The 27,761-nt window shown below is 54.2% G+C and overlaps 13 protein-coding genes across 13 annotated transcripts; 4 read left to right on the forward strand and 9 right to left on the reverse strand.

The window, feature by feature from the left end:
• Nucleotides 1-364: 364 nt before the first annotated feature.
• M409DRAFT_24742 (uncharacterized protein) lies at nucleotides 365-1,420 on the forward strand (the record flags this gene model as incomplete). Its single annotated transcript, XM_033807369.1, has 1 exon — nucleotides 365-1,420. One exon carries the CDS (start codon nucleotides 365-367, stop codon nucleotides 1,418-1,420), a length of 1,056 nt encoding a protein of 351 aa, XP_033665726.1.
• A 307-nt stretch (nucleotides 1,421-1,727) lies between these two features.
• Nucleotides 1,728-3,176, reverse strand: M409DRAFT_24743 (uncharacterized protein; the record flags this gene model as incomplete). The annotated part of the gene is made up of 2 exons (XM_033807370.1): nucleotides 1,728-2,763; nucleotides 2,815-3,176. The coding sequence occupies 2 exons, from the start codon at nucleotides 3,174-3,176 to the stop codon at nucleotides 1,728-1,730; spliced, it is 1,398 nt and encodes a 465-aa protein (XP_033665727.1).
• Nucleotides 3,177-4,839: 1,663 nt separating this feature from the next.
• Nucleotides 4,840-5,573, reverse strand: M409DRAFT_24744 (uncharacterized protein; the record flags this gene model as incomplete). Its single annotated transcript, XM_033807371.1, has 7 exons — nucleotides 4,840-4,876; nucleotides 4,930-5,065; nucleotides 5,120-5,188; nucleotides 5,245-5,259; nucleotides 5,319-5,362; nucleotides 5,419-5,493; nucleotides 5,554-5,573. The coding sequence occupies 7 exons, from the start codon at nucleotides 5,571-5,573 to the stop codon at nucleotides 4,840-4,842; spliced, it is 396 nt and encodes a 131-aa protein (XP_033665728.1).
• A 350-nt stretch (nucleotides 5,574-5,923) lies between these two features.
• Nucleotides 5,924-7,241, reverse strand: M409DRAFT_56211 (uncharacterized protein; the record flags this gene model as incomplete). Its single annotated transcript, XM_033813220.1, has 5 exons — nucleotides 5,924-6,652; nucleotides 6,700-6,803; nucleotides 6,859-6,962; nucleotides 7,023-7,160; nucleotides 7,216-7,241. 5 exons carry the CDS (start codon nucleotides 7,239-7,241, stop codon nucleotides 5,924-5,926), a joined length of 1,101 nt encoding a protein of 366 aa, XP_033665729.1.
• A 1,502-nt stretch (nucleotides 7,242-8,743) lies between these two features.
• Nucleotides 8,744-9,632, forward strand: M409DRAFT_37004 (uncharacterized protein; the record flags this gene model as incomplete). The annotated part of the gene is made up of 2 exons (XM_033810654.1): nucleotides 8,744-9,463; nucleotides 9,519-9,632. The coding sequence occupies 2 exons, from the start codon at nucleotides 8,744-8,746 to the stop codon at nucleotides 9,630-9,632; spliced, it is 834 nt and encodes a 277-aa protein (XP_033665730.1).
• A 603-nt stretch (nucleotides 9,633-10,235) lies between these two features.
• Nucleotides 10,236-12,418, reverse strand: M409DRAFT_24747 (uncharacterized protein; the record flags this gene model as incomplete). The annotated part of the gene is made up of 7 exons (XM_033807372.1): nucleotides 10,236-10,283; nucleotides 10,344-10,498; nucleotides 10,565-11,024; nucleotides 11,085-11,146; nucleotides 11,200-11,835; nucleotides 11,934-12,224; nucleotides 12,292-12,418. The coding sequence occupies 7 exons, from the start codon at nucleotides 12,416-12,418 to the stop codon at nucleotides 10,236-10,238; spliced, it is 1,779 nt and encodes a 592-aa protein (XP_033665731.1).
• A 735-nt stretch (nucleotides 12,419-13,153) lies between these two features.
• On the reverse strand, nucleotides 13,154-14,153 carry M409DRAFT_67572 (uncharacterized protein; the record flags this gene model as incomplete). Its single annotated transcript, XM_033817466.1, has 3 exons — nucleotides 13,154-13,858; nucleotides 13,920-14,079; nucleotides 14,137-14,153. The coding sequence occupies 3 exons, from the start codon at nucleotides 14,151-14,153 to the stop codon at nucleotides 13,154-13,156; spliced, it is 882 nt and encodes a 293-aa protein (XP_033665732.1).
• Nucleotides 14,154-14,489: 336 nt separating this feature from the next.
• M409DRAFT_56215 (uncharacterized protein) lies at nucleotides 14,490-16,766 on the reverse strand (the record flags this gene model as incomplete). Its single annotated transcript, XM_033813221.1, has 2 exons — nucleotides 14,490-16,582; nucleotides 16,646-16,766. The coding sequence occupies 2 exons, from the start codon at nucleotides 16,764-16,766 to the stop codon at nucleotides 14,490-14,492; spliced, it is 2,214 nt and encodes a 737-aa protein (XP_033665733.1).
• A 630-nt stretch (nucleotides 16,767-17,396) lies between these two features.
• Nucleotides 17,397-18,389, forward strand: M409DRAFT_24750 (uncharacterized protein; the record flags this gene model as incomplete). The annotated part of the gene is made up of 1 exon (XM_033807373.1): nucleotides 17,397-18,389. One exon carries the CDS (start codon nucleotides 17,397-17,399, stop codon nucleotides 18,387-18,389), a length of 993 nt encoding a protein of 330 aa, XP_033665734.1.
• A 978-nt stretch (nucleotides 18,390-19,367) lies between these two features.
• On the forward strand, nucleotides 19,368-21,137 carry M409DRAFT_56217 (uncharacterized protein; the record flags this gene model as incomplete). The annotated part of the gene is made up of 2 exons (XM_033813222.1): nucleotides 19,368-19,765; nucleotides 19,817-21,137. The coding sequence occupies 2 exons, from the start codon at nucleotides 19,368-19,370 to the stop codon at nucleotides 21,135-21,137; spliced, it is 1,719 nt and encodes a 572-aa protein (XP_033665735.1).
• A 269-nt stretch (nucleotides 21,138-21,406) lies between these two features.
• On the reverse strand, nucleotides 21,407-22,702 carry M409DRAFT_24752 (uncharacterized protein; the record flags this gene model as incomplete). Its single annotated transcript, XM_033807374.1, has 1 exon — nucleotides 21,407-22,702. One exon carries the CDS (start codon nucleotides 22,700-22,702, stop codon nucleotides 21,407-21,409), a length of 1,296 nt encoding a protein of 431 aa, XP_033665736.1.
• A 621-nt stretch (nucleotides 22,703-23,323) lies between these two features.
• M409DRAFT_24753 (uncharacterized protein) lies at nucleotides 23,324-24,153 on the reverse strand (the record flags this gene model as incomplete). Its single annotated transcript, XM_033807375.1, has 2 exons — nucleotides 23,324-23,826; nucleotides 23,892-24,153. 2 exons carry the CDS (start codon nucleotides 24,151-24,153, stop codon nucleotides 23,324-23,326), a joined length of 765 nt encoding a protein of 254 aa, XP_033665737.1.
• A 1,843-nt stretch (nucleotides 24,154-25,996) lies between these two features.
• M409DRAFT_67576 (uncharacterized protein) lies at nucleotides 25,997-27,178 on the reverse strand (the record flags this gene model as incomplete). The annotated part of the gene is made up of 1 exon (XM_033817467.1): nucleotides 25,997-27,178. The coding sequence occupies one exon, from the start codon at nucleotides 27,176-27,178 to the stop codon at nucleotides 25,997-25,999; it is 1,182 nt and encodes a 393-aa protein (XP_033665738.1).
• Between the last annotated feature and the right edge of the window lie 583 nt (nucleotides 27,179-27,761).

Raw genomic sequence — 27,761 nt, forward strand, 5'->3', positions numbered from 1 at the left:
CCATCTTCGATGAGACCTGCAGCCAAGCTATACAGCCTCTTCGCGCGCCGCGAGGTCATTGCCCAGCCCCGTAAGCTCAAGAACAAAGACATAATCAAATGTGAAGTACTGAAAATTCTCTCAAGAGCCAGGATATTTATTATTCGTCACATGCACGAAGAGCGGTATATACTACAAAGGAGCAAAACACGAGAAGACACGGCTGGGAGCAGACGTCCAAGCTAAGCTCACGGCTCGTGCCGCCCCGGAACTCTTTCCGTCATAACTTTTAGAGCTCGTGTGAGTCTTCAACGACCACATCTCTCACAATGTGAACACCCTTCCCAATCGCAGCACCCAGCTGCCCCAGATCATACAAACCAAAATGGCGACCTCACAACCCCCCACCACCGAACCCCCCTTCGACATCGTCCAAACCTACACAAACCTCCTAACCGAAGACCCGGACCTCACCATGCCCGTCGCAGCCATCGAATCCCTAATCCACGGCCTCTCCCACACCCCCTCCACCACCGTCTCCGAAACCCTCGACCTCGTCTCCAAACTCACGACGCAACTAAAAACCTCCATCCCCAACTCCATCTCCCTCTCCGCCGGCACGGACATCTTCCAGCAATACCTCATCGCCAACCTGCAGAAACCCGGGCCGGGCGGCCTGAGCGGGGATTTCGAGAATATCCGCAGTCACCTCGTGCAGAACGGGCGGTTGTTCGTGGAGCGGGCCAAGGCGGCGCGGGAAACGATCGCGGGGTTTGGGAGGCAGTTTATCCGGGATGGGAATACGATTTTGACAAATGGTGGGTCCAGGGTTGTGGGTGCGTTGCTGAGGAGTGCGGCGGAGTCGAGCAATGCGAGTGGGAAGGGGAGTATTCGGTTTCGGGTCATTTATGTTGTGTCGACGGATGATAAGGATACGGAGAGTGCGGAGAATATCGCGGCTTTGAGGGAGAGGGATATCCCCGTGGCGACGATCCCGCCGACGGCGATTGCGTATTGTTTGGATCAAGTCACGCAGTGCTTCGTGGGAGCCGAGGGCGTCGTCGAAAACGGCGGGATTATCTCCCGGATGGGAACGTACCAAATGGGCATGCTGGCCAAAGCAGCGGGGAAGCCCTTCTACGTCGTGTCTGAATCGCACAAGTTCGTGAGGCTGTATCCGCTCGGACAGCAGGACTTGGGCATTCAGCAGAACGTGGTCGATTTCCAGACGGCGAAGGGGTCGGAGGGTGCTGAGGCGCAGGTCAGGGATGAAGGTGTGGCGGATATGGATGTCGAGACGAAGTTGCAAAGTGTAGCGAATTGGCGGCCTGAGGATGCGGTCGACTACACGCCCCCGAATCTGATATCTGGTATCATCACTGAGTCGGGCGTGTTGCTGCCAAGCGCTGTCAGTGAGCGGCTGATTGAGATATGGTTTTGATGAATGAGAGGGGAAGGGTCGGGTCTGTGATTAGCGTTGGCGCAGGTGAACAGAGGAGGTCCCATCATCATTGAGCTCATACTATATGAACCATCGCTCCAAAGGCGACTTCATTGCATTCCATTCCATTCAAAATACCGAGCCGAGAGAGCGCAAACGTGAGATGTCGTTATTCCATCATCTCAAAAGTGTATCCGGAGCATAAAGCTGCTCGCAACGCTAAACCCGTCCCACATCATGACATGCTTCTCCAAGACCGAGAACCAGACTAAACGTTGAGCGTGGTATCGTCGTAATCATCAATCAATCACCCCTCCTCCCCCAACTCCGCAATCTCACGTTCCTTCTCCAGAAGCAACTGCCGCATCCTCTCCGCCTCGCGTCGCAACTCCAGCCGTCGACTCTCCTTAGAATCACTGGCTCCTGATCCGCGATGAGGTAGGCCGGGATCAATGTTTTCCGTATTCGGTGACGTGGACAAGCGTTGAGGGGTGGAATCATCGTGTCGAGCACTTACGGAGAATGATCGTTTCCTGCTGTCGCTGGGCTGATGTCGGAACGCGTCGGTGAAGTTGATGGGAATGGGTCCGGACTGTCTCGCCTCCTCGGCTTGGCGTATGAAGGGACTGTCCTCGGGTGGCTGTAGAGGTGTTGCGGCCATCGACGATGGTACCGACGCGCGGTGCTCTGAGTGGCCTGACCCATCGCTCATCGCGTCGCTGGGATAAGGACTTCCTTCGAAATGCGAGGTGGCCGCAGGAACGACGCGTTTCCGACGCTTGATCTCAGCCTTCTTCATTTGCACGGGTCGATGGGAGCCGTGGAGTTTGTGGTATAGACCACAGGCGTTGCAGATGGTATGTCCGGCTTCATCTCGTCTCCACAGCGGCGTGATGGTTGTGCCACAATTCTGGCACGCGACGACGACATTCGTAGCCGTCTGGGTGGGCGGGGCATACCTCTGCAACGTGTTCGTTTCTCCTGGATCCGTACTTCCCTGCCGCAACGCGACTGACGCCGTCTTCGATATTCGGTTGTTATATGCAGGACACCCATTACAAGCCTCCTGACCACCCGTCCCGTTGCATCGCCCTCCACCTGGACAAGTACCGTTCACACTCTGATCCGCCGACACGTAAGTAGCACCGCCCTGGATCGACGTCGGCGAGGTCTGTCTATCGTGGGCCTGGCCTTCTGGTGGTTGACTGCCGGAGTGGGCTCCTCGTTTCAGACCTACAGGTCGCATCTGATTGCGTGCCTTGTAGTATAGCCCGCAGGCGTTGCAGATAACCGCACCTGCGGGCGACCTCCTCCACAAAGGCGTCTTTGTAGTTCCACAGTTACTAGTCAACGTCAGCTCGCGTGGCACAAACTCTGTCAAAAACTCTATATACCTGCACTGCTGTCCTCCTGGTGGAAGACTTGTCATCATGGGTGACCGTCGTGAGCTCGCCGCCGCTGATATCGAGGACGGCGCTGGAGATGCGCGTGAATCTTGCTGCGAGGCATCATCCGCACTGTGCAACACGCCACTGCCCTGCTGACGGGCTACCTGCGGCGTGTCATGTGTCGCATGGCTCGAAATACCGACATCCTGAGGATGCGCCGGCGGCTGGGTGCCCTTGGAGTGCTCGACGAGATGTTGGGCAATCTCCAGTTCCTGCTGCGACGGCTGTCTCTGGAGGAGGGAGGGTATTCGAGGGGAAAGAGGTTTCGGTCTCACCGCCGAAGGGTGATCCGCGCTGGTGTTTGCCATCCGAGATACTGGTTTATCGGCAGGGCATGGGTGAGCCTGGACGTGTCGTGGCCGCTGTCGATGGGAACGGTTGGGAGGGAAGAGACCGAGGGCGAGTTGCGGAGTATATCTGATGGGGGACCTGATCTGATAAAGGGACAAGTCAACCTGGTGCCACGCGGTTCGTAGCGGGGCGCTATGTTGGCAGGAGTCGTTCGACCAGGCAGATGCTGTCAGCCGTAGATATCGCTGTCCGTGGAATGTCCGCGTTCGTAGGAGATGGTGAGAAGAGATGGGAGTGGTTTGAGTGTTTCTTCCTGTTATTTCTGCGTTGTTTCGGAGCGGTAAGTGCCCAGACTCGGCCGATCAACCATGCGTGAGGTGAAGGATTGCAAGGCCGGTTGTCAGGAGGGTGTATCTAGTCCCGCCACTTCTGAATGTCAGCATCGTGGGCGATGACACTCGGGTACAAGCCGATTCGCTCACCAGTCGCGATCGCGCTTGCACGTGGGGCAGAGTTAAGGATAGTATGAATAAGAGCTTTTCGCAACACCGTCACTGGTTCGGATGCAGGTCCTGGCGCGTGGCTAGCGCGACGGCGGCTCAACGAAGGCCCACGCGCAGAGACGACGTCTTCCAACATGTACAAACACTCGCCTACCCACATACAAGCCATCAAAAAAGCCGGTTTCCGTGGGGGAACGCATTCGACAAAATGGTGTGATGCAACGTGCATGACCTTTCGGCACTCCGTCTAATCCCGCGCCGGCATGGGTGATCCGTGGGCACGGCGCTGCAGGAAACAGGGACGAGGACTGCGCCATTTGCTCGGCGTATCATCGTGACTTTGCTCGAGTCAGAGGGAATGCCGTAACGATGGCAGCCGCATGGGCTAGTTTGAGTGGAGAATTTGAAGAACACTACTTATAACGACCTCACCTCGACACTGAAAGCCGTGAGCGTTGATTTGGCCCAGAAGTTGGGTAAACTGGAGAAGCGCGGTTACCGCGCTCCACGCAAATACGCGAGCCAGCACTGAAGCGAGTGCTGTGCGTAGCCGATCCCCGCACGAACATCGGACTGGCGAACGTGTTGTTGATAAGTTCTTCTCGGCAGAAGCGAGTCCTTCGGCAAGTGATGACAGAGATCGCCAACCGTCTAAAGCGTCTTTTGCGGCAGAGTATCGCGTGGGAGCGACGTGGGAGAGGCTCGCATGCTTGGCAAGCCTTGCCTCGTGATGAGCTTCATGTCCTGAGCTCGATGAGGCATCTGCATCCGTGCGAAGATGCTCAGTGAGCTTGTTCGACAAGAAGGGCCATGGACACCTGTCAGACTTCATTCAAAAGATGGCTGACATATCCTTGAAGCCATTTGTTCCTTCGATCACGGAGGATCGAGGAGCGCACAGTGCCTTGGCAGAAATTGTCGAGAACAGTATATTTCAGCATGTTCATACTCTCTACATGCATCTTGATACGCCAGGACGCCACCGCTTTCGTCCAAGTCTGGTCGGCTGCCGATTGTCACTGCTATAATGTACACATTCTTCCCAACTTCCTCTTCGTCGATCGTCGTTATCCAGCTCCGTGGGTGAAGCATTCGAGGTGGCAGGCTTGAAGCAGTCACTGCCCAAGGTCTTTATGTCGTCGATATGTGGCGATGACCTGTGGTGTCGACTTGGGTCTTAGACCTGCTCGGCACCCCAGCCAGCATCGGCATCCCTATCCCAGATGTTAGTCTCCCTAACCTCTCCTCCATCAACCCTCAACCGTACCTCATGTTCGTCGGTGGCTCAATGCTGGGCACAAACTCGAGACCGATGTAGACGAGCCCAGAGAATGCAATAATGGATCCAGCAACGTATTTCCACCAGTTGTCACCCATGGTTATGCAGCCGAGGAACAGGTACACTGAGTTATGTCAGCCAAGTACATTCCCATCTCTTCACATATCATATATCTTACAAGCTCCACGGCCGACGAAGGAGAACATGAACGAGGCATAGCGCGCGATTTGCGGTGGGATCTGGAACTCTGTACGGGTCATAAGCAGGATGTTACGCGGTAGGTTGGCGGACTCGATTCCGTACCAAGGAGTGCGGTCGCTGGGAGACAAAGTCAGTCGCCGGTATTCTAGACATGTCGTCGTCCTCGAGAATCTCACCAATGCCAAAGATGAACAAGTACGCAGCCACGATGATGCTCTGCCTGTTCAACTGTTCAGTCCTCCTTTCCCGGCGCAATCGGTCTTTTCGCGCTCTTACACATGAAACGCAGGCCAGAACTGTCCAACACCACCCAGTATTATAAAGACGGCAATCACCAAGTTGGCGATTCGACTGTGCGAAAGTCAGCGCATTGTTCCAGGCAGCTGTCTTGTGCTCGGAGTCGCAACTGACAAGGCGTCTGAGAAGTCCATGGTCGCGGTTTGAGGAAGTACAGATCGAGAAGGGCGAGCTTCTGGGCTGGTCGTTGGGTCGGAGGTGGAATTGGAGATGGGGAGACGATGTGGTTGTTTGGGGAGCTGAATAGCAGATCCCCTTGTTGTTGCTCGGAGGAAGCTTGAGCTTTGCGTCTGTGCACGGCAACGTCACGCTTCACCAGCCACGCTTTCCTGCTCCACTCCTGACCTGGTACATGTACGCGGCCAGGCAGTCGATTTTTTCTTGAACGATCGAACATCATGTGCGATGACTGGCAGTATTATCGTCCAATTATGTCGCCGCCAGTAAAACTTCAATTGGTACCTATGGCCTACTTCGTCTACGATCACAGCTTCGCCTTCTGCTGCAGAGCCTCGTTCACCAACTTCTCAGCCGCCTGCGAGCAACCAAACGACGTCTGATATCCATACCCACCATGGCCATAATTATGCACGACCGCGACCTTCCGTCCATCAGGACCTGTAATGGTCTCCCTCTCAATCCTAATGCCACCATTTCGCATCGGCCGTAGACCAACACCATGCCGGATAACACTGAGGCCTTCAGCACCCTTTCCTTCGGGCACAAGCTGCGGGCAGAGCTCGACTGCACGCTTCATGATTCGATTGGCCAGGCTAGGGTCTGGCTGACTCTCCCACTTGTCCTTTTGCAGGCAGCCGCCGAGAATGGTGCCGCCTCCAGCAGCTCGTTGCATGATGTACACGGCCTCGTCTGGACCGTCATCTGTGCCCGACGTCGATGCCATCACGCCAGGGTCGTTGCGTACGATTACGATCTGTCCGCGTCCTGGGTAGAGGTTTTTGTCCTCAACGCCACCCAACCGGAGTGAGGACAGGCCAGTGCAGTTGACAATCAGATCTGCCGGCTTGCCGCTGTGGTGTAAACTGGCAGCCTCCGTGATGTGCTCAACAATTCCCCTTCGAACGACAACGCCGTGCTTGAGGCATTGCGATGTGAGATAAGGCAAGTACAGAGCGGTGTTGATGCAGACGGACGTGAAAGCGCTTGCGCCGTCCATGCCAGTTGGGAGTTCTGAGCCCGTCACCTTTCTGAACTAGAAATAGTCAGCATGTCTCCGACACGGAGATCGACTGCCCCTACGTTTGGAAGAAGGTCCTTGAACCACGGATCCTCCTTGACAAGTTCTGCGAACCAATCGCCGACTGGCGAGTTGGCGTCCTTCGTCCGTCGGTACACGCGGGTGTCTGCACTATCCATCAGCGATATGTCTTGCGAACTAGAGTTTTCGAGCTCTCTTACCTTGGAAGTGAATACCAGCCTCAGGGACGTCTCTGGCAAGCTTTTCAAGCTCTGGCCATGTTGCTCGCTCATAACCCTGCGACGGCGTGCCTTGCTTGGCGACGCTGCATTCATCAGTCAGTCTATAAAGTCACTATTGGAACTCAGCCTTCAGATATACTCACGGAAGGCTGTTTGCACCGGCCCAAGGCGAAGCGTATTCGATATCGTAGTCACCCGGCATGTGCTTGGCGATGATCGTAATCTTGTGGCCGCCATTCTTCGCAAGCGTCAAGGCAGTAGTCAAGCCGCTGACTCCAGCTCTAAGAACAAATCAGTAACATTCCGGCATTACCCAACTACTGAATCACATCTTACCCAAGAACAACAATATTCGACCCCATGGCGAGCGGTGGGTATCTTCACTCAAATCCTGGGCACAAACACAAATGATGTGCCTCGTGATGCAGTGATTCCGAAAGTCGAAACTGCTACTTTTACTTTGACGAAAAGACACGCCTCCTTCGATTGCTCACATGCCACAGTACATAGCTTGCTGAGAGTGGGTCCCTCACGCCCTGCAGGCCCGACCGATAGGCCAGCGATTGCTATGTTACGGAGGACTACAGTCAAACCTCCTTATAGCGATACTGCATATAACGATATCCTTGCTATAGCGATACTGCCAGCTGTCACTAACTTTCCTACTGCAAAATATCGTTCTTCCTGCCTATACCTATATAACGATCGTATCTCAGATTTGCTTACTAAACTATCGTTATAGATATGCCTCCGAGGACCGTATTTTTAGAGGTAGAGAAGCTCGCACTACGCTAGTAGTATTAAGACTGCCCTTTACTTATATTAAGGCAGCTACGGCTCTATAAAGAGTAATCTAATAATTGTAATAGTAGCTAGCTATAGAGCCTTAATAAGTACGAGAAAGTAGTCTAATAAAGAGCCGTAGTTAACCTTTAATAGTAGGAGATATTATTATATTTTGGAGCAGGCTAAATGCCAAGACTACTGCACGTGATGTCTCTATATAACGATACCTTGTTATAACGATAGAAATATGATATTACCACGCTACTGTTATAGAGAGGTTTGACTGTAGTTGTGATTAGGTAACTTCCTCACGGGAATTCCGGCGGGAAGTCCTGAATATCGCGATACCTCACATGTATCCTATTCTTGCTAAGAGATCTGACAAGATGATCTTGGCCTGAAGAGTGCCAAGGGGAATGTCTCTCGAACGACTTCGAAGAAGCTGTCGTCGAATCGCTTCTCAGCCTCGTTTTGAAATGGAACAAGACGAACGGCTTGCTCGCGTACGGAGGGGCCTGCTGCCAACATAGACCCATTGGATGAAGAGCAAGCACCATGACAAGAGACGGTTGCGCCCACATTGTCATTGCTCAAACAAAGACATACCTGATACTTGTTGGTTAGGCACAGAGGCACAACACGAAGCATCCACGACCGTCTCCCTATGACGTAGCCTCCCGGCCGAGAGAATATCTTAGTCACTCACTCACCCGCCCGAAACACACCTCAGGTCTTCATCTCTCGACCGACCGGGCATTGAAAGCCATATATCTCCTCCCTAGAATGGCCGCTCATAGGCGGAGACAAACAAGTCGTCGAAGACGCCACAAGGCTCCCGCAATCCTCTTATCCGTCCAAACCCTTCTTGCCCTCGGCGATAGGTGTTACACAGCGTCATTGCTACCATCGCAAAAGGGCAGGTGCTTTTCCCATGGTAGTGTATAAAACAAACGACCCGCAACCCCTCTCGTATCATACCCTCCACACCACCATCAACTCTCACATGTCATTTGCACGTTTGATCAAAAAACCCTTCACCAAACTCCACATCCCAACACCAACAACAACCACAAGAAAAATGTCCTCGTCCACCAACAACAGCAAAGTCATCCTCATCACAGGCGCCAACACCGGCCTCGGCTACGAAACCATCAAAGCCCTCCTGCGCTCTCAAACCCCCTACCAAATCGCCCTCGGGAGCCGCAACCTCCAAAAAGGCGAAGAAGCCCTCACCGCCCTTCAGAAAGAATACCCCTCCGAAACGCGCACCACCCCCTTAAGCGTCGTCCAAATCGACATCGAATCCGACGCCTCCATCCGCGCCGCGGCCTCCACCATCACGCAGCGCTACCGCCGTCTAGACGTACTGATCAACAACGCAGGCGCGAACCTCGAAAACGAAGCGCAGGAAAAGGGCTTCGACCACCGCGAGACCTGGCTCCGGAGCTGGAGCATCAACGTCGCCGGACCCCAAATAACCGTCAAGGAATTCCTCCCCCTCCTGCTGAAATCCTCGGATCCGCGCATCCTCTTCATCATCAGCGGGACGTCGAGTCTCGCGGATACGGAGCGCTTCGATGGGTCTTATGGGATTATCAATGCGAGTCCCGAGGCCGGGTGGCCGAAGAAGAAGACGGTGAATCCGACGCAGATTTATCGGTCGTCGAAGTGTGGGTTGAATATGTTGATAAGGGATTGGAATCGCATTTTGAAGAATGATGGCGTGAAAGTTTTTGGGGTGAGTCCCGGGTTTTTGGCGACGAATTTGAATGGGATGGGCCCGGAGGCGCTGAAGAAGGTGAGTGATTGTTGCTTTTTCGTGTCGTGACGACGTGCTGACATCGTCTTTGTAGATCGGCGCTCTGGACCCATCCGTCGGCGCAGAGTTCATCACAGATGTCGTCCAGGGGAAGCGAGACGCGGATGCGGGCAAATTGATTCGAAAGGATGGGATTCAGTCTTACTAGGATTGATCCAGTAGAAAGATAGCCTTACTCTACTGAGTCTCCAGTGAGCTTTCCAGAGAGCCTCAAAAATTTGAAGATCCTTCGACTCAAAAGCCAAGTCTGCGGCTGCTTCCTGTCCCGTCACCCTGGTGTGTTGTTGACAGCAGAGGGGGAGGCAATTGATGCCAATGGGCGATTCGAATGTCATGCCGGGCGCATCAACAATACAGGGAGGGATACCTTGATTCATCCAGGCTCTTCGTGCTGCTTCAAACTTCAGCTGCCTTGTGAAAGCGGATATGCGCTGAAAGGTACCTCAAGCGAGAACACATCGTTCTCAGCGCCGAACATCCAGACCCATGTAGACGTCTCAGAAAGAAGGTGCTGGTAATCTCTTTCTCATTCCAGACTCTCAAGTCTACCACACATCTAGTAGGTAGTCACAACCCACGGCCCAACCCCTTTCCCAAAAATTTTCGGCGACCGTTTTCGTTCAAAGGGTATCTCAGGTCGATCTGTCCGCCAACAAAAGACAGAGCTCCAGTCCTCCTCTATTGATTCTTTTCTCGCCTATTCCCTTTTCCAATCGCGAATAGATCATCTCCTGATCTCATTTTGGCGCGGCTACTGCAGGTGCAGCGCTTTCTTCGTGTTTTCGTATACGACGTAGGTCTGGCGGAATCGGTCAGTGAGATAACTTCTTCTCGTCATGCTTTCGCGATGGGGACTTACGATTGACACCGCCGGCACGACCTTGAGCAGGTTCGGAGTCAATCCCTTGAACAGTCCTCGCACACCTTCACCTTTCAGCGTCTGTCGAGTGACATCCATAATGCCGGTGTATGTTCGCGGGTGTGATGCGGTCCCTTGACTCTGAAGCCTAGTACCTATAATCACAGAAACGTCAGTTTCGCCTGCTCACCATCATTAGAGGTGTATGTGTAATGACTCACGCAACAGGTTAATAGGATACACCACGCTCGCTCCAATGGCTCCACTAAAGCCACCCATCAACGCGAGCGAGAAGTTGCCAGGCAGCGCATCCTCGTCGTGTTTGATGGTCGGATCGAGGCGTCGCTTCCGCGCTATTATCTTCTTCTTCAACGTCTCGAACACACTAAGATCGATGGCCGCGTATGGGAACATGCCGACCAGCCCCATAGGCAGGCCTTTGTAGAAGGTGACGATGCCATTGCGTCTCCACATCTTCTGTGCTGTGTGGATGATGAGCTTGGTTCCTTGCTCGCTCCCGGCTACGGTGTTGCACTGCATCTGGAATTTGAGCGTGTCGAGGGGGTATACAGCGGCTTGCGCTATCATGCCTGCAGTACCGCCAGCGGCGAACATGGAGACGGAAGCGATCTGTTTCGGGTCATTGTGGCCTTCTATTCTCGCAATCGCCCGTTTAGAAGCCTGTCATCGTTTCATTAGCGAAGAATCCTAATGTAGACAATATTCACGTTCATTACTCACCTCGTACGCGCCGAACTTGACCGATGACTCCGGCATAACTTTGAGTACATTAAGGCCATTTCCTGGTCGAATTCAGTACAGCTTCGCGGAAAAGACATGTTACCTGCACACTCACCGGCAAAGAGACTCCTCATCCCACCAGCCGCCCACAACTCTTGGCTCGCATTCCACAGCGTCTTGACGCCATGTGAGAGAGCAGTGCCGGCCCGGCCAGACTTGGCAGCACTAACAGCCTCCTCTGCGACATCCGTCTGTGCGATCAGGTACACCTTGAGCCTGTCGAGAGGCGCGGTCGCAGTCCGGGAGGTGATACCTGACAGTCCACCCGCCAAGAAGTAGCCTACATTGGGCACAAAATCCATTAGCTTCAGCTTCTGCTGCTGGCTGTCCTCCTCATGCAATTTCTCAAGCTCTTTCCGTCGGGCTGGCTTGATTGGGATGTACGGGTCATCTTCAATCGTCTCCTCCTCTTCGAACGTCTGTCCAAACAGCTGCGGCCGGGCCTCGCTGTCTTCCCACATCGAGATCGGCGCGGTGTTCGATCCTCCTGCGTGCGATTGCGCCGGTTTCACGAGCTGGATGACGGCGCCGAACAGCGAACTCTTGATAAAAGCGAGTATCGTACCTGCAGAGTGCAAAGCTTCGTCGCTTATGAGGACATCTCCTTCGGCGGTGAGCTTCGAGGTATTTTGGTAGTAGGAAAAGACGGCTTTAAGACCGGGAGCATTCGTGGGGATGAAGAGGAGGAAATCTGGATTTCGATTCATTAGCCTTTGGTCAAATTTTCGAAAAGCCATGACTAAGGCTTATTGGGATGCTTGTGTGCGAGAGAGAGTGTTATATGCCTACCGCGCCATTCGCTGAAGTCGATGGTTCCGTCATGGTCCTTGTCGATGTAGCTGAAGAAGCGGTCCAGTCGCGCATTTGAGACGGCCACACCGGCTCTTTCGAAGGCTGCCGACAGTTCGCCCTTGTCCAGCTTCCCACTATGGTCGCGGTCGATCGACTTGAACAGCTGCCAGAGCTCTTTCTCCGTCTGGGTGCAGAATCGACAGAATTCGTCGTAGCTGATCTTCCCGTCGTGGTCGATGTCGCAGGCTTTGAGCATGTCCTTGATCAGACCTTCGGCATCTTTCAGAGCTGCGCATTCCCACATATCAGCACAACACATCACCCACATAGAGCGCCGTAGCTGAGTTACACATACGATGATTCATCCCCTGCAACCCGTTCTTCAGCGCATTGTAGTCCAGCGTCCCCTTGTTCTTGGTGTCCAGCTTGCTCCATAGCGAGCGCAGGCGAGCCTCCCTCTGTGCCTGGGACTCGCCATCCATAGCGGCCAATCGCAGTGGAATTGCTATGTCGCCCGCATTGCGTTCGGTCGGTCCCTACCCCGACGCGGGTGTGGAGGCGTGCAGGTCGTATTGCTTGAGGGACACTATCCTTCGTGATTCACGAAGCCAGTGAGGAGAGGAGAGGAGACGTTCGAGGGGCGTGAGGGAGGTGTCTCGTGTGCTCTTCTGCAGCCCGCCGGGCTATTGATTCCGATAGCTACCGAGCGGTGGCAGGGAAGAGGATAGGTGGGCGCCAAGGAATGATATAGGGATCGTGGTGGTGTTTGTGGCGAGGGCGTGTGGTCGGGCAGTGTCCAGCAACCTGCCTGCAGTGTTTCCAGGACGAGTGGTGGGAGTTGCACTGGTGGTGGTCGTGGCAGAGCTTTCCTTTGCCAGCCAGTGACGTGCCAGGTGCCGAGGAATACAGGACAGGGTGCTTAGTGAAATCCTTCACTCGCTTTTGATTCGGTACGAATGCTAGAACGCTAGCCGATGTTTCGATTTGGTGACAACTGTACCTTGTGCCTGTCCTGTCGCTGGGGATTGGATGTGATATGAGCGGAAGAATGGAACTGTTCCACGGGATGGAACGTCTTCAGACAAAAGTTCAAAGCAACGCCGTTCGCGCAAGCCGTTACACGGAGTTAAGGTACAGCGAATTCGCTGTCTGTACATTTATGTGTGCGTGCCGATGTGTATCTCTACCATTGGGTATCTCCATTCGTATGCGCCATCTCAAAGCTGGCTCTCCTGTTTCACCTTGATCTGGTACTTCTCATATGGAAAGTCTTCCAAAGATTTGAGCAGGATGGCCCACCCATCATCAATCTCCCCAGGCGCCCCCTTCACTCTCTGGCTTCCATCGCCAGTAACGACACCAAGCTCTTCATTCTTCTCCTCCGCCTCCTTGTACTCGCCCGTCAGACCAGCCAGAACCTCTTTCTCACGCCCTGCATACTCCTTCAATAGTCCTTGATGCGGACACCACACCACTTGCATACCTGCTCGTCGCCCAGATTCTACACCTGGCACACTGTCCTCAAACACAAGACACTCCTCAGGCTTGACCTCCTCTTTACCTTCGCGCTTCAATCGATCATTGATAGTCTTCAACGCGAGCAAGTAGATATCCGGCGCAGGCTTTCCACGTCCCTGCCCAATCCGCGGATCATCACCCAGCACCTTGTGCTCTTCCGCAAATACCGAGAACGTATCTTGCATATGCTTCGTCTTCAATTCATAATTCCCGGCATGACTGCTCGTCGCGAGCGCGATGTGTACGGGTGGGTCGGTTCGTTTCGAGAGCGTTTGTAGAAGCTGCACGGCGCCTGGGAGCGGCTGGCAGTCGGGGAAGTGCTTCTTTTGTTCGGCCTTGATCTGGTCCATGTACTCGTCGCGTGTGATGGGTAATTGCGCCCAGTCGTGAAGGATCTTGCCGGCCTAATGTCACACTGAAGTCAATACTCTGCTCCTCTCCTACTCATTCATACTGGAGATATACCGTAGGTCCAGGCCGTCCTTGCATCTGCGCCTTGATATTCCATGGCAGATCCGGTCGCCCGTATCTGTTCAAGACCACATTCGTACAAATCGTGTATTTATCCTCCGAATCAATCAGCAGTCCGTCCATGTCGAAGAGTGCCGCCTTGATGGCCGGCACACTTTCTGTACATCAGCTGTGAGCTCGCGGCAGCATCAGTGTGATGACTTTTACTCACTTCTTTGGGACAGCCATCGTGATCAATGGCTTGCAGCGTGCAAAGACGTGGAAAGAAAATGCGGAAGTAGTTGTGGGAGAGATGCAGGAACCGCGGGGTTGTGGAGAAGATGAAGCGTCACATGCAGAGTCTCAAGCACGGGCCATCTATCCTTTCTTTTGAGAATAGAGGGTACTCCAATGTCGACCACTTTGAGATACCTCCGATGGAAGTTTTAAGGCTCTTGTGTTCGTATCGCTACTTCTGTCTGTCGCTTCACTAATTCTCCTATCCTCATCTCCGTCGTGTCATGTATTAATCGTTTCCACATAATGTCCCCAATCATCAACCATCGACCCGCTTGCCTTTGTGACCTAGTACTGATTGTACCCACCTCCATAGCCACCACCACCGTAACTGCCTTGATGCTGCTGTTGCTGATACCCGCCACCATAGCCCTGATCATACCCTCCCTGCTGCTGCTGAGGTTGCCAAGGCTGCTCGTATCCCTGCTGGTACGTCGAAGGATAAGCGGTACTGCTCTGCTCGTAATGCGTAGATTGCATCGGAGCCTGCGAGTAAGCACCCTCAGGTACAGTATCGCCGCCCATCGCCCTCCTCTGCTCCAGCATGTCGAAAACACCTCCTCTGGTCGCGCTGTGGGACGCAGTACCAGTTCCAACGTTGGGAATGTGCATGCCGTGTTGCTGTGCAATGTTTTGAACACCGACGAAGCTCTGCTGCAGATTCTGAACTTTGTGGTTATGGCCAGCCTTGACGCTTTCGGAAGAGAGCACGTCATTTAGGCTGTGTCCGCGATCGGGACGCTTGGAGAGCCAGGTCTCAATGACGGAGAACATCTTCCGGTGGATCTCAACGTTATTGTCACGAGCAGCTGGATGATGGAAGATACGGCCGATGTCGTTCAAGATCTCATGCTCTGGGACTTCCGGGTGCTCCCATCCGTAGATTACACGAGGAGCAACGTACTGGAGGATGCAAGCGGCGAGTTCACCGGCTGGTCCATTCAGCACGTTACTGAAGTGGTCTTTTGAGAGCATGGAGTGAGTCGGGTCAGAAGACGTCGGGTCGGTCCAGACAAGGTACTGTTGCTTCGCACTGGAGTCGACAACAGTCCCACTGCCTTGCTTGAGCGCATTGGAGGCAGAAGCAATCAATGGCTTGATGAATGGTGCCAGAAGGCCCATGACAAAAAGTGTGACCTTCTCGGTGATGGTGTCGATCATCTTCTCAAGGCCTGGGATTTTGCTGACGATGGCAGAGATTTGACGAACGACTTTGTCGCGGAATGCAAGAATTGGGTATATCCTAGCCACGACTGCGGCAGCATCGACCTTCGGCGGTGCTTGGAAACCAGCTGGCGTCTGGTTGGGACCCATCTGTTGCTGCTGTGGTGCGGTACTCTGCTGGTAAGATGACCCTTGTTCGTTTGCACGAGAGGCGCCGTAGTTGTCTCCGTATGGTGCATAAGAGTCTTCGATACCTCTTGAGCCACCGTGAGCATTCTGTGCCGCCTGGGCTTCGGCCGATGCTTGAAGGCTTTGAGCTTCCTGGATCAAATCGCCAGTGCCGGGGATCTTGGCCAAGAGGTCGGTGAGTGCACCTGCTGGTCTTCCAGCATCACCTCGCTTGCCATTAGACTCTGCGCTCGAAAGAGCATTGTTTAGCTGATCCACCTCTGTCTGGTTGACCTCTGCCTGAGTGACGTGATCGGTGGCCTCGCCAAGTACAGAGTGAAGGAAGTCAACACCACCGAACGTGCCAGTAACCAGAGGATACACTTGCTTTCCGTGCAAGTTAATCATGGTCTGCGTGCCGACCATTGGGAAGACATTGTGAAGACCGAGCTCGCGTAAAGCCAGCTCAGTGTAGTTTGTGTGTGCCCCGAAGTCCTCCATGCAGTGTAGACCTTGGCCAAGACATCTCAAAGCTTCACACAGGTCCTCCTCTCGGCCACTCTGAGCTCCGCGGGTGTACAAGCGGCCAAAGTGAATACTTCGTGCGAAGCTCCACTTAATATACCCAAGCGATGTGGCGATGCCTAAATTCTCATTGGCAATGTAATTCTTCATGCCAGTATTTGGGTCGACCTGAAGCTCAATGGGCATGACTGGGCCACGCAAGCGCTGATCGTATTGTCTGGCATCCTGGTTATCGGCATAGTCCTTCGGGTTGTCGATGTGTTCCTCGGGCCGGTATACGCCAAGTCTCTCTGATGTGACTTCGAATTCCAACGTCGCATAGCCGAAGCTCATGAATGACAATACCCACACGAGCACTCGAATCGTATCAGCTGGGACGCCTTTGAGGGTACCAACATCGACCGCCTGGCTGTAGTCTCGTAACCAGTTGCCGAAGTAGGCCCGCTTGACCATCATCGAAGTCCATTTGTGGCCGTGGATGAATGCGACAGTCTCCAGCAGGTCCTCAATGTCGCCATGACGCCCTGTAGACGAATTTAATTAGCCATTGCCCTTACGCCGACCGGGTCCTTTCGCATCCGACTTACAGTTGTGACCTTCGATCCTGGAGATGGAGGCAATGTTGCCAGCTCCGAATGCCGCGGCCGGCGAGGCAAACAGGACCAGGCCAACCAGGCAGACCAGAAGGAAGGTAGTCGATCGGTCCATGTTGGCAGTTGGCAGTCTCAATGTCAAACAGCAGTGTTTGTCAAGACAGCAGCAGAATCTTAAAGGTTGGCCAGACTACGGCACCGTTTCAGGCGTGCAGAAAGGTGACAGCTGAAAAGAGTGTGGCTGTGCAGAGATGTTGCGATCTGACCCGCGCAACTTCAGCTGACGGCTCGTGAAATCGAGGGTGTGCTCTACTGGTGGACGTGCAAGGTGTCGGATGGGTGTTTGAGGTGAGGGTTGGAAGAGTTAGATGGTGGCCTGAAGATGAAAATGAAGACGAAGTTGTGAAGCGCTGAAGTCATTGCAGCCCACAACGACGCCACAGTGGCGCTCGGCTATGTTTGGCTCTTGCTGACCTCTGCGTGACTCTCCATCTGCATCTATTCTCATCATTAAGCTTTAGAACACGAAGGCACCATCAAACTCGTGAGATAGCATCCTCGAGAGATGGAGATATGATGGAAAAAGAGCAGAAGTCAGCAAAGTCAAGATCCCGATAATCCCGCCATCAAAGTCCTTCCCATGGACGGAGCAATGAACAGCCTATCATGATTGGATCGACATCGCAAAAGGAGCTATCCACGAGGCATACAAGGCTGGAGAGCGACAGGAAAACATCGCCGCAGCATGGCGGCCAACTACTGGGATTCTACCCAGGCCAAATTTTGGACCTTCACCAAAGCAGAACTGGTTGACCTGCGGAAAAATCTGGACAAGGCCAACCAGCAGCTATACAACAAGTATCCGCTGCCAGATCGTCGGCTTATGAGCATATACTTCCAGCAACAGCTCACGAAACTTGGACGTCGAATGAGCCTACGACAGCAAGCGCTGGCAACTGCTCAAGTGTACATCAAGCGCTTCTACTTGCGAGTTGAGATGCGCAAGACCAACCCCTATCTGATCATGGCAACCGCCGTCTACCTGGCCTGCAAGATGGAAGAATGCCCCCAGCACATCAGGCTGATGCTCGGCGAGGCAGCACGCCAGTGGCCTGAACTTGGAGTCTCCGAAAGCAGCAAGATAGGAGAGTGCGAGTTTGCGCTGATCTCTCAACTCTCCTCTCGGCTGATCTGTCACCACCCCTATCGATCTCTCACGGAGCTGTCACCTATATTCGGCCTCAGCAACGAAGAGACGCAATTGGCACACTCCATCATCAACGACAGCTACAACACCGATCTCATCCTCCTCTGCCCGCCGCACGTGCTTGCCATTGTCGCCGTCTTCCTCGCTGTCGTTCTTCGACCAGCAGGGCAGCCGGCAGGCTTACAACCGCATTCCACGCACGCCTCAGCAACCCAGCAATCGCCCACACAAGCATCTCCAACATCGGCGTCTACTCCCGGCTTGTCGCCCACGGTCAGTCCAAGCGCAGCGCAACAAGCTGTTCTGGGAGGCTTCAGCGGCCTCAAGCAGGCCGGACCGAAGCTCAGTAAACTTGTAGACTGGCTTGCGGAGAGCAAAGTCGACATGAACGCCATTGTCGATGCAACTCAGGAGATGGTCAGCCTGTACGATGTCTGGGAGAGCTACAGTGAGAGGGCGTGCAAAGAAGGCATCACGAAGTTCGTCAAAGATGGAGGCACCGCAGGAAGCTCTGGAGTAGGCCCGAAGTAGGATGCGGCCAGTACAGATGCAAGCAGCACAGACTTCCTCGCTACAACAGAGGTGGAACCCAAAGCAGCAAATGAAAACATCTGTGAAATAGACGAAGCTCGCCTTCGAAAGGGCCAAGTCCCGCAAGCTCGACAATTGCCCCCCAAAGATCCACAAGCTCACTCTCGCGGAAGTGCAATATCTCTGGATCCAAAACCGCCTGCCGCTCGCCCTGCAAAGCCAATACCGAAACCAGAGCCAAAGCCAGAGTCTGAGCCTGAGCCTGAGCAAAAGCCTGGGCAAAAGCCTGAGCCAAAGCCTGAGCCAAAGCCAGAATCACAGCCAAAGCGTGTTAGGTTCATGGTGTATCAACAGGGTGAAAATGGACTCGAGCGTCGGCCAAGATAGAGCCCCAGCTTTGTGATGTATCAGGAAAAGGGACTCGAGCTTCGACCAAAACAGAGCTCCAAAAAGGATCGGAGTTCGGGCCCATAGCTTGAGAGTGCTGCTGGTGACATTGGCCGGCAAATGGCATTACAGTTTGGCGAGGCTGGGGATAAGGACTTCCGAAACGAGCTCTGCCGCTATTGTGTAACAAGACACAGAACAGAGCGAAACTTATAGCCGCTATCTTTTTTTCATTGGCAGCTCGATTCGAGTCGCTCCTCAACATGTCTGTCCTACCGACGTCTCAGATTTGTCGCCGTACTGATCAGGCCACCAAGCCACATAGCTTCAGCTCTACCACAAATCGGTCTCGATGGCTTGGCAGTAGCTCCATGCAGCCTTTCCCGCGCGAGAAAAACAGAGGTACACGTCGACTTCATGGAGTACGTCCACAAGTAGCACACAATGTTCTCAAGGTGGCTTGCAGCTTTGGCGAAGACGGGAGTGGAAGACCGCGGCATGCGCTGCTGAAGGACAGGTATTTACATCAGGTGAAAGGGAGGTCGCACAGATCAGCACACTCCATCCTCATTCTTACCACTTGCTTTGGCCATGTCTGATCCCATCACAGCGACCATCCAGGTGGCCCAGCTAGGCATCTCTGCCGTCAGAGCTGGAGCAGCCATCGCCAACGCATGGAGCAACCGAAGTCAGCGAAAGGCTGCCGAACCGTCGACAGAAAGTGCCGCAAACGGGAACCCCTTCCAAGGAGCGTCGATCGAGGAGATTCTCTTGGTGCTGGCAACGCTGGGCCAACGCCTCCTATTGCTTGACGTGGTCGACTTCGATGTCCTTCCCCAGGCCTCTGAAGCGGTGCGCTCGGCCATGCGTGCTGTGGACTCAAAGTCCGACGATGTAGGCGAAGATTTCGACGACCTTGAGCCCATCTTGCAGCATCTCGTTGCCTGTGCCTATGTCTTTTGCGCAGCATGTCACCCAATGCCCATTTGGTATGTGCAAAGTAAGCCTCACTAGACGACATAATTAACCTCTCATACCAGGCATGGATTTGGCTGTGCCATCATGGATCGTACAGACTGGGCTACGCCTGAGAAGCCAAACTACTGGATCAACGACGTCGATAAAGGCATCGCCTTCTTGAAAAGCGTGCCTCAGCCCTGGAAGCTATTGAAGAAATCGCCCTCCGCAATCAGCAAAGAGGAGCCCGACTTTGAGAAGACTGACAAGAAATCTCGAAAGCTGATGGAAGGTGTTCTGGAAGACGTGGTCAAGCAATTTGAGAAACACGGGATGCCGCAACCACTGCCTCCAAACAATGGAATCGTTATTCGAACCTGGGGATTCGCATTTGCGACGTATGGAGGCAGCTCTTTCTACATGGATGTCGGACACAACACGAAACTTGTCGCGCGCTTTCAAGCCGACGCAGGTCGATTCTTGTACGCATGGACAGTGGGAGAGCGAGCTGACCTTCGTGCTGGAGATGCCATCGTCTTCTGTGGCAAACACATCGGTGCACTTGCCGAATGGCTGGAAGGGCTCAATGGGATGAGCCACAAGGTGCTGAAAGACACGGAGCTGGATTGGTCCAAAGTCAAGTTCAAGTCCTCGACTCGCAAGTTGTACAAAGCTCACTGCGGTCACGAACAAGGCCTCAACGATGAAGCATTTGTCATGGTTCGCAATCCCGATCCGATGGCGCACATTGCGAAACGACTCGACGAGCTCCATTTCGTGCCTACAAATGTCACTGCATCCGCAGCCCCTACCGCAAGCCCCGTCAATCCGGTCGACCTTGACGATAAGAAAGGAGCGAGAGTCTCCATCAGTTCCATCTCTCCCCCACAAAGTCCAATCCGAAACTCTGTCTCGAATCCACTGTCACCAACCATCGTACCAGTCGTAAGGCGAAAGCCGGTTGCTCGAGGAGACAGCCAGGTCAGCGGGACGAGCACCGCCGACAGTCAAAGTAACGCAGGAAGCACGGCACCTACATCGCCCATCTCGACTCAAGCCAGCCCCTGTCCGATCCCGTCCAACCCAGCCTCACCCTTGGAGCCTTCACTCACCAGCTTACCATCGCCAGGACTGGCAGACACCTACGCCCTACCTTCCGGATGGGAGGAGCGCCATCTCCCGGATGGAAGATCCTACTACATTGACCATGTAACCCGCACCACCTCATGGGAGCGTCCGGCGATGACAGACCCAGCGGCACCTCCATCTTACGAGGCCTCGACTGCGCCAGAGCCTGAGAAGCCGTTACCGCCCGGCTGGGAAATGAGAATAGATCCACAGCGGAGACTCTATTATGTTGATCATAACACACAGCTTTCGACGTGGGAGAGGCCGGTCGGTTGATCGTGGGGCCTGGAGTTCGCGGATTTTAATGCGGGAAGATAGTATGCGGAATAGCTGTGTGCGTGTCTTGTCAGGTGTTGCAGGTTTAATGATGTTTTCACGACCGAAGTCCGGATGGCAATTGACCATTTCAAGCTACTCTGTTACGCCTCCTTGAGGCGCACGTGTACCTTGGATTAGGATACGTTTGAGTGAGAGCCGCTTGTCTTACGGATCACACGATGGAAGTGACTCAAATCATCAATTAAGTCCCCAGGAAACTCTATTGCCTATAATTTGGCAAGCAACTCCTTCAACTGATCCTTCGCCTTCTGTGCTTCGTTTTCAATATCGACGCCCCATAGCCAGTCGAACCTTGCATGCATGCTTTTGATCATTTCCTCCAGCTCAGGTCCTTCCAACCTTCGCTCATGGAAGCCGTACCATTCGGGACCGGTGTTGACACTGGATCGATGAGCCCTGTCCACCCGCGGTCGACGCACATCCTCAAAAGCAGTCAAGGCTGCCTTTACATCTGTGTCAGAAGGCTCGCCATTGCGTACCAAGGAGATCAAGACCTCGGATAGAATATACGCATCTTCCGCTGCCTGGGAAGCCCCGGCTCCATTATGGGGAGGCATAGCGTGCGCTCCATCGCCAATGAGAATGACCCGTCCTCGCTGGAACGAATCCGGCTGTACTTTATGCGAATGCTGCGCCCAGAAAATCGGGTTCGGGTCGAAGTACTCCATCACTCTGTGCACTCTCTCACCCCAATCCTTCATATCCTCCTGAAACTGCTTTCCCTGATCAGGAACGAGCCACTCCTCCCTCTCCCAAGGCTCAGGCTTCTGAATCCACGCTCCACAGTTCACGTTCGTGCCTCCGTTTACGGGGTACATGATGAAGTAGCCGTTCGGCCCCAGATGGCACTGCACATATCTCGCCGACTCCCCAACAGCCTCAATCGCCTTGTCAATCGGAATCACCGCGCGATACGCCCCATCGTGATTGAAGTGCGCCTTTGAAACAGGATTCCCCTCCCCAAACATCAACGCCCTCACCCTCGAATGAATCCCATCACACCCCACCATCAAACTCGCCCTCTCCTCCGTCCCATCCGCAAACCTCATCACCACCTCCCCATCCCCCTGCTCATACCCCACAAGCTTCTTCTCAAACCTCGCATTCTCCATCCCCATCTCCCCCGCCAGCGCCGCCAGAAACTCCTGCCGATGCATCGTCATCGTCCCCGTCGGCGGCGCCATCAACGTCCAGATCGTCTCCCCATCCCTCCGCCCCTCCCCGCAATCCGCGCCGTACTTGAAATACATCCACACATCCTGATAGGGTTCCGGATTTCGTGTCGCGAGCTGGTAGACTTTCTCGCCGAGGGAGGGGTCGATGGCGCGGAGGGATTTGATCCCGTTGGGGCCGACGTTGATGCCCGCGCCAATCTCTGTGAAGGAGGAGCGCGCTTCGTAGATTGTAAAGGGGATGTGGCGGGCTTTGAGGGCGATGGCGAGGGAGATGCCGCAGAGGCCGCCGCCGATTATGGCGATGTTGAATGGAGGCTTGGCCGCCATTTTCTTGGGCTTTGTGCGGGTTGGTGGTCTGGTTTCTTGGTTGATAGGATGGGACGAGAAGTCTTGTGGTCTTGGAGAGCTTTCGAAGCCTCGTCGTTATCAATTGGGCATCCACAGATCGGTCATATAAAGAGGCCGGTAGTAAAGCTAATAGTTGTAGGAGAGAAGGATAAAACGAGGATGAATTAGACACTGTCTCCGACGACGGCGGCTTGAACAGCTGAGGTCATATCTTACTGATTGCGAGCATTTGTGCGAGACAGTACCGGGGAAGGTATGAATTCTTGATGGATGCGAATCATGACTAACCGTCAGCTCGCCTGTATAGCCTGCTTCTCATGTGGGCTTACCTGTGCTCGAGTTGGGCGATGGAGAAGATAGGCCGAGGGCTGAGGTGAGGTCCTTGGGGGCGGATTCACGATGCTGCTGTGGTCCGCCGTAGTGATCTGCGCATGCTGGCTGACTTCACGTCGAGTTTTGCTTCCTTTCTCAACAACACAACCCGATACCAATCTGCCATCAATGCATTGCACGGAATGGACGGGAATCGAACCACGGAGAAGAACGGAAGAAATGAGCAATGAGTGAGGACAAAGAACCCGGACCAGCCGGTCTTCAAATTCACTTCTTCCTGCCCTTGGCCTGCTTCGCGCCCTGCGGCAAATGCGCTTTCTTCTGCGCATCGCACCCACAAAGAAACCCCGCGTTCTCGAAATACCGCGCGCCGTAGTTGAACACAATCTCCTCCTCAGGCCCAATCTCGCGCAGCGCTTGGAACAAAATCACATGCCGCTTGCCCACCGTCTCGCCCCAGGGCTTGACATTCGGCCGGCAGTGTGAGTTGATGAAACGCGTCCAGTTTCCACTGGACTGCGCGTCGACTGCGCAGACGGAGGGGATCTCGAAACGGTAGGTGGAGTTGGGCGCGGGGGAGAGAGGGCGCAGCTCGCCGAGGTATTCGCCTACCCAGGCGCCCTTTGGGATGGTCACGCCGGGCTTGGTGAAGGCGCCGTACCCGAGAGGGCCGGGCCCACGGATGTCGATGAGGTCTTGGGAGAGGTGCTCTCTCCGGAATTGCTTGTAGCATCCTGTCCCGCAGGACGCTTCGTCGCTGAAGGCACTGCCTGGGAATCGTTAGCATGGACCTTGATGATGCAATGGGGATGGGTGTTGAGAAAGGGGAACTTACAGTGCAGGCACTGGAATTCACCGCCCTTGCAGCGGAGGAGATCTGCCGCGCGCTTGGGAGCCTTTTCAACGGCAGCAGCAGCGGACTTCTTGGTGCGGCCTTTCTTCACCGGCTTCTTCGATCCCCTCACCCCCGGCCTCTTTGAGACCTTCCACTCGCCCTCTCTGAGCTTGGGCTCAGAGAGTTTGGTGGGAGGTGAGGGGATCTTGTGTTGCTTCTTGCGGTTGAGGTCATACGCTCGGAATTGCGCTTGCTTGGCCATGGTTGCTGATGTGATGTTTGAGAGATTGGTGTGAAGACGATATGCTCAAGGCCAGCTTGTGATGATGTCTGTATGTCTAAGAAAGCGCCACAAAGAAAGAAAGACCTACATGGCTTTATAGGTAGAGATGAGGCCACGATCTATAGGTGACAATAGGTCTCATAGTCCATATTGTCGTTGGCATCCCCGTCGAAAATGCGACAATAGGAAGCACAATAGCTGCATCGATGTCATGGAAGGCTGTTCAAGGTTGGAGATATTGTCGACAATTGAGCGGCAATATGTAAGTTTCTTCTCATTGTTATGGCTAGGTGAATGGCCGCTACACTGACAATAACAGCGCTCCAGAAGGCCTATTGTGAGGTAAACGATCAGTGGCAACAATAACATCAATTCGGCACCGCTTTCGGCACGCTCGGCAAGCCGAGATTCGGGATGGTATCGGAAACTCCATCCAAGAGAGGTGAGCCGACAACGCTATCATATCTGCTTATTCATGCAAATACAAAATTCAGGAAAAGCTATACTCCGCCATCTGCTTTGACACTATATCCTTTCCTCACCAACCTGCATCGTTACTGCCAACTCAACATTTTTTCGATCCTTGTTGCCCTCCTTTTCCATCGCTTCATCGATCCTTAACCTCTAGCAACACATCGCGATCGTAACTAAATGCCCTCTCGTCGTGGACGCTACAATAATCGCTGGTACCTTCCCGTCATAGGCCCTAAACTGCGAGAGCGATACAACGACAATCGCGCGGCATACTACGCCGACTACAAGCTGCGCTGGACCGACGCCGAGGTTCTCAGGCATCAGGAAGAAGGCATGCAAGACTTTGCTGAGCTCGAGCGGCGCACACTCAGGAAGTAGGTTACAATACCAGAGTGACTGGTTCTTATTTGTTCGAGCTAACATGTTGAACAGGGCACGATGGCGAGCATACATTGATCCATACAAGATCGCCGGCAAACTAGCTTTCGATGCGTTCTTGAACGCTTTGAGTACTCAAGAAAGAACCCTCAGCCCCGAGACCGACTTCGTGCTAGCTGCTATCGACTTTGAAGGCGACGAGCGACATGTCGGTGGCGTCCACGGATACGGTCTCGGAACTCTAGATGTCAGAACCATCCTCACCAGAAACCAAGAAGTAGAGACAGAGCCCACCATCGACGCAGCGAACTACCGCATAGCCCGCCACAACCAAGGCTTCCTCTTCGGCGACACGCAGCGAATCGACATCGAAGACCTCCGTCGCACCATCCTCGCAGGCTTGACCGTAGCCTCCGACAACCAAACCCCTCGCAAAGTCCTCCTCGTAGGCCACGGCATCGAAGCAGACCTCAAAGTCCTGCAATCCCTCAACGTGAACCTGGCGGAAGACCTGCCCCATGTCCTCGGCTTCGTCGACACCGCAGACCTAGCACGCCAATGTCTCGGACAATTCCCGACGCTTCGCACCCTACTTGAATGGTTGCAAATACCCCACCGAAAGGATCTGTTGCATTGCGCTGGGAACGATGCAATGTTCACCATGCAAGCACTCTTAGCCCTCGCCTACCGGCAGTCGAAAGTCATCTCCTCGGCTTGGCCCGCTCTGGATTTACACAAACTGGCATACCGGGAGTTGAAGATACCAGTGAAGGAGAAGAATCGCGCGAATGAGGATTGGGAGAGCTACTTGATGGAAGAAGGGGACAGTGGGATTGAGCTGTGGGGATGAGGGAGATGGACATTTCCGGATGCGAGGCAGGAACCTATCAGAGGGTATAGATGAGCATCGAATCGCCGTCTAAATGCTTTTCATTCCAAACGATATACATCAACTCGTGAACATTCCCATCTACTGAATCTCAATCAAACCAGGCCCATACAGCGCCTTCGCCGCAACATCATCCGCACCCGCGAAAGGACCCGCGCTATTCGTCACAGCAGCAATAGTCAATCCGAACATAAGGTTCTCGGTGAAAGGGAAAGCCGCCTGGAAGGAGACAGTATCACCCTGCGTCTGGACATTCTTGAGCGGCTCCACGACCGGCACGTTCTGCTGGTTGATGTAGACGATGTGGAGGTCGCTGGTATCGGTCGCGGTGCCGTTGGTCTTGAAGCTGAAGGACAGATCCTGATCTTGCGCCTGGATGTTCTGGGTCGCGACGGTCAGGGGGCTGAAGATGGGGAGGGCGATGGCGTCGAGGTTGCCGCAGGTGCCTTGGACGACGAACATCTGGTTAAGGGCAGAGAATGCGAAGGGGCCGGCGGAGCGGGTGAGGAAGGGGAGCTGCGAGGGGATCTTGCCGCCGAGGTTGCGGTAGAAGCCGTTTTGCTCGCCTTCTTGGCCGATGACGCCGCCGATGAGGGCAAGGAGCTCGTCGTCGCCGTCGGTGCCAAAGTTGTTGAGGGCGTCTTGGAGCGTGCCGAGGACGACGTCGGTGAAGGTGGAGGCGAGGGCGATGGAGCTGTCGAAGTCGGAGACTGGGAAGACGTATTCACAGGGCTGGATGGTGGTGCGGCCGGCCGTTTGGAGGATGGCGTTGGCGCCCAGGGCGTGGAGTTCTTCTTGGGCCTGGACGGCGGTGATGGCGTTCTCGACGATCTGCTTAGCAGCGCCGCTACCGACGTTGTACACACCGCTGGTGATGTTGTTCAGGAGGGAGGTGAAGTATGCGACCTCGAAGATCTCGTTGAACGCGATGAGCTGGAGAGTGGTTGCGGTGGCGTCCTGGATCTTGCTTGGAAGAGGGCCATTGGGGAGAGTGCCATGTGCTTGCTTCTCGATGGCAAGGAGCTCTGGAGAGCCGACCTCGACATTTGGGAATCCGTTGGAGAGGGGGAACTTGAATGGCTCCTGGGTGCAGTTCTCAGGTTGGCTAGGGGGCTGACCGTGACCTCCCCATCCGCCATTGCCTCCCCAGCCGTTTCCGTTTCCTCCATTACCATGTCCCCAGTCGCCTCCCTGTCCTGGACCCCAAGGAGCAGCCGATGCAGTGAGGCCCAGCAGGGCAGTGACAGCGAGTTGTGAAAGCATTGTGATGATTCTGATTGTGAAAGAGAGAATCTAGGAGATCGAGAAAGCAAACAAGCAGCAAGATGGCAAAGGCTGGTTGTCGGCAGATAAACTTTATTGTTTTGAGTGATGGAATGCAGAGATCAGAGATGCATCACCAGGCATCACACGTACCTTATGTATCAAGGAGGGCAGTAGCACTTCCCCTCTCCAAGGAACCACACGGAGCTGCACGATGCCGTAGATAGATCTGCTTTGGTCAGCACCTCCTCACAGGTAGGTTCAATAATACCCTCAGCATCGCGCACGACAAGCGAGCGCCGCGATGTGGTGGTCATGGATGCTGTCATGTCAGATCTCAAAACCCGTATCTGGCCCCGGTTGCTAAACTGGATCCTGGTAAGTACCACATGGTTTAGAAATAGAGTTGGCAGAGCTAAACCGTTTGTTGCCCTGGTGTGAGCTTGTGTGCGAATAATAGCGTGTCTTACACACACCAAGCTCAAGGCGAAGCGTGCTTAGCGCGGGTTGTCGTTTGGTGAGTGAAGGATTCTGCCAGGGCTGAGCCCGGGTGAACAGCTTCCACTGCCTATACAATGAGGCT

This window comes from Zasmidium cellare, assembly GCF_010093935.1.
Source record: "Zasmidium cellare ATCC 36951 unplaced genomic scaffold M409scaffold_24, whole genome shotgun sequence".
Taxonomy (NCBI): Eukaryota; Fungi; Ascomycota; class Dothideomycetes; order Mycosphaerellales; family Mycosphaerellaceae; genus Zasmidium; species Zasmidium cellare.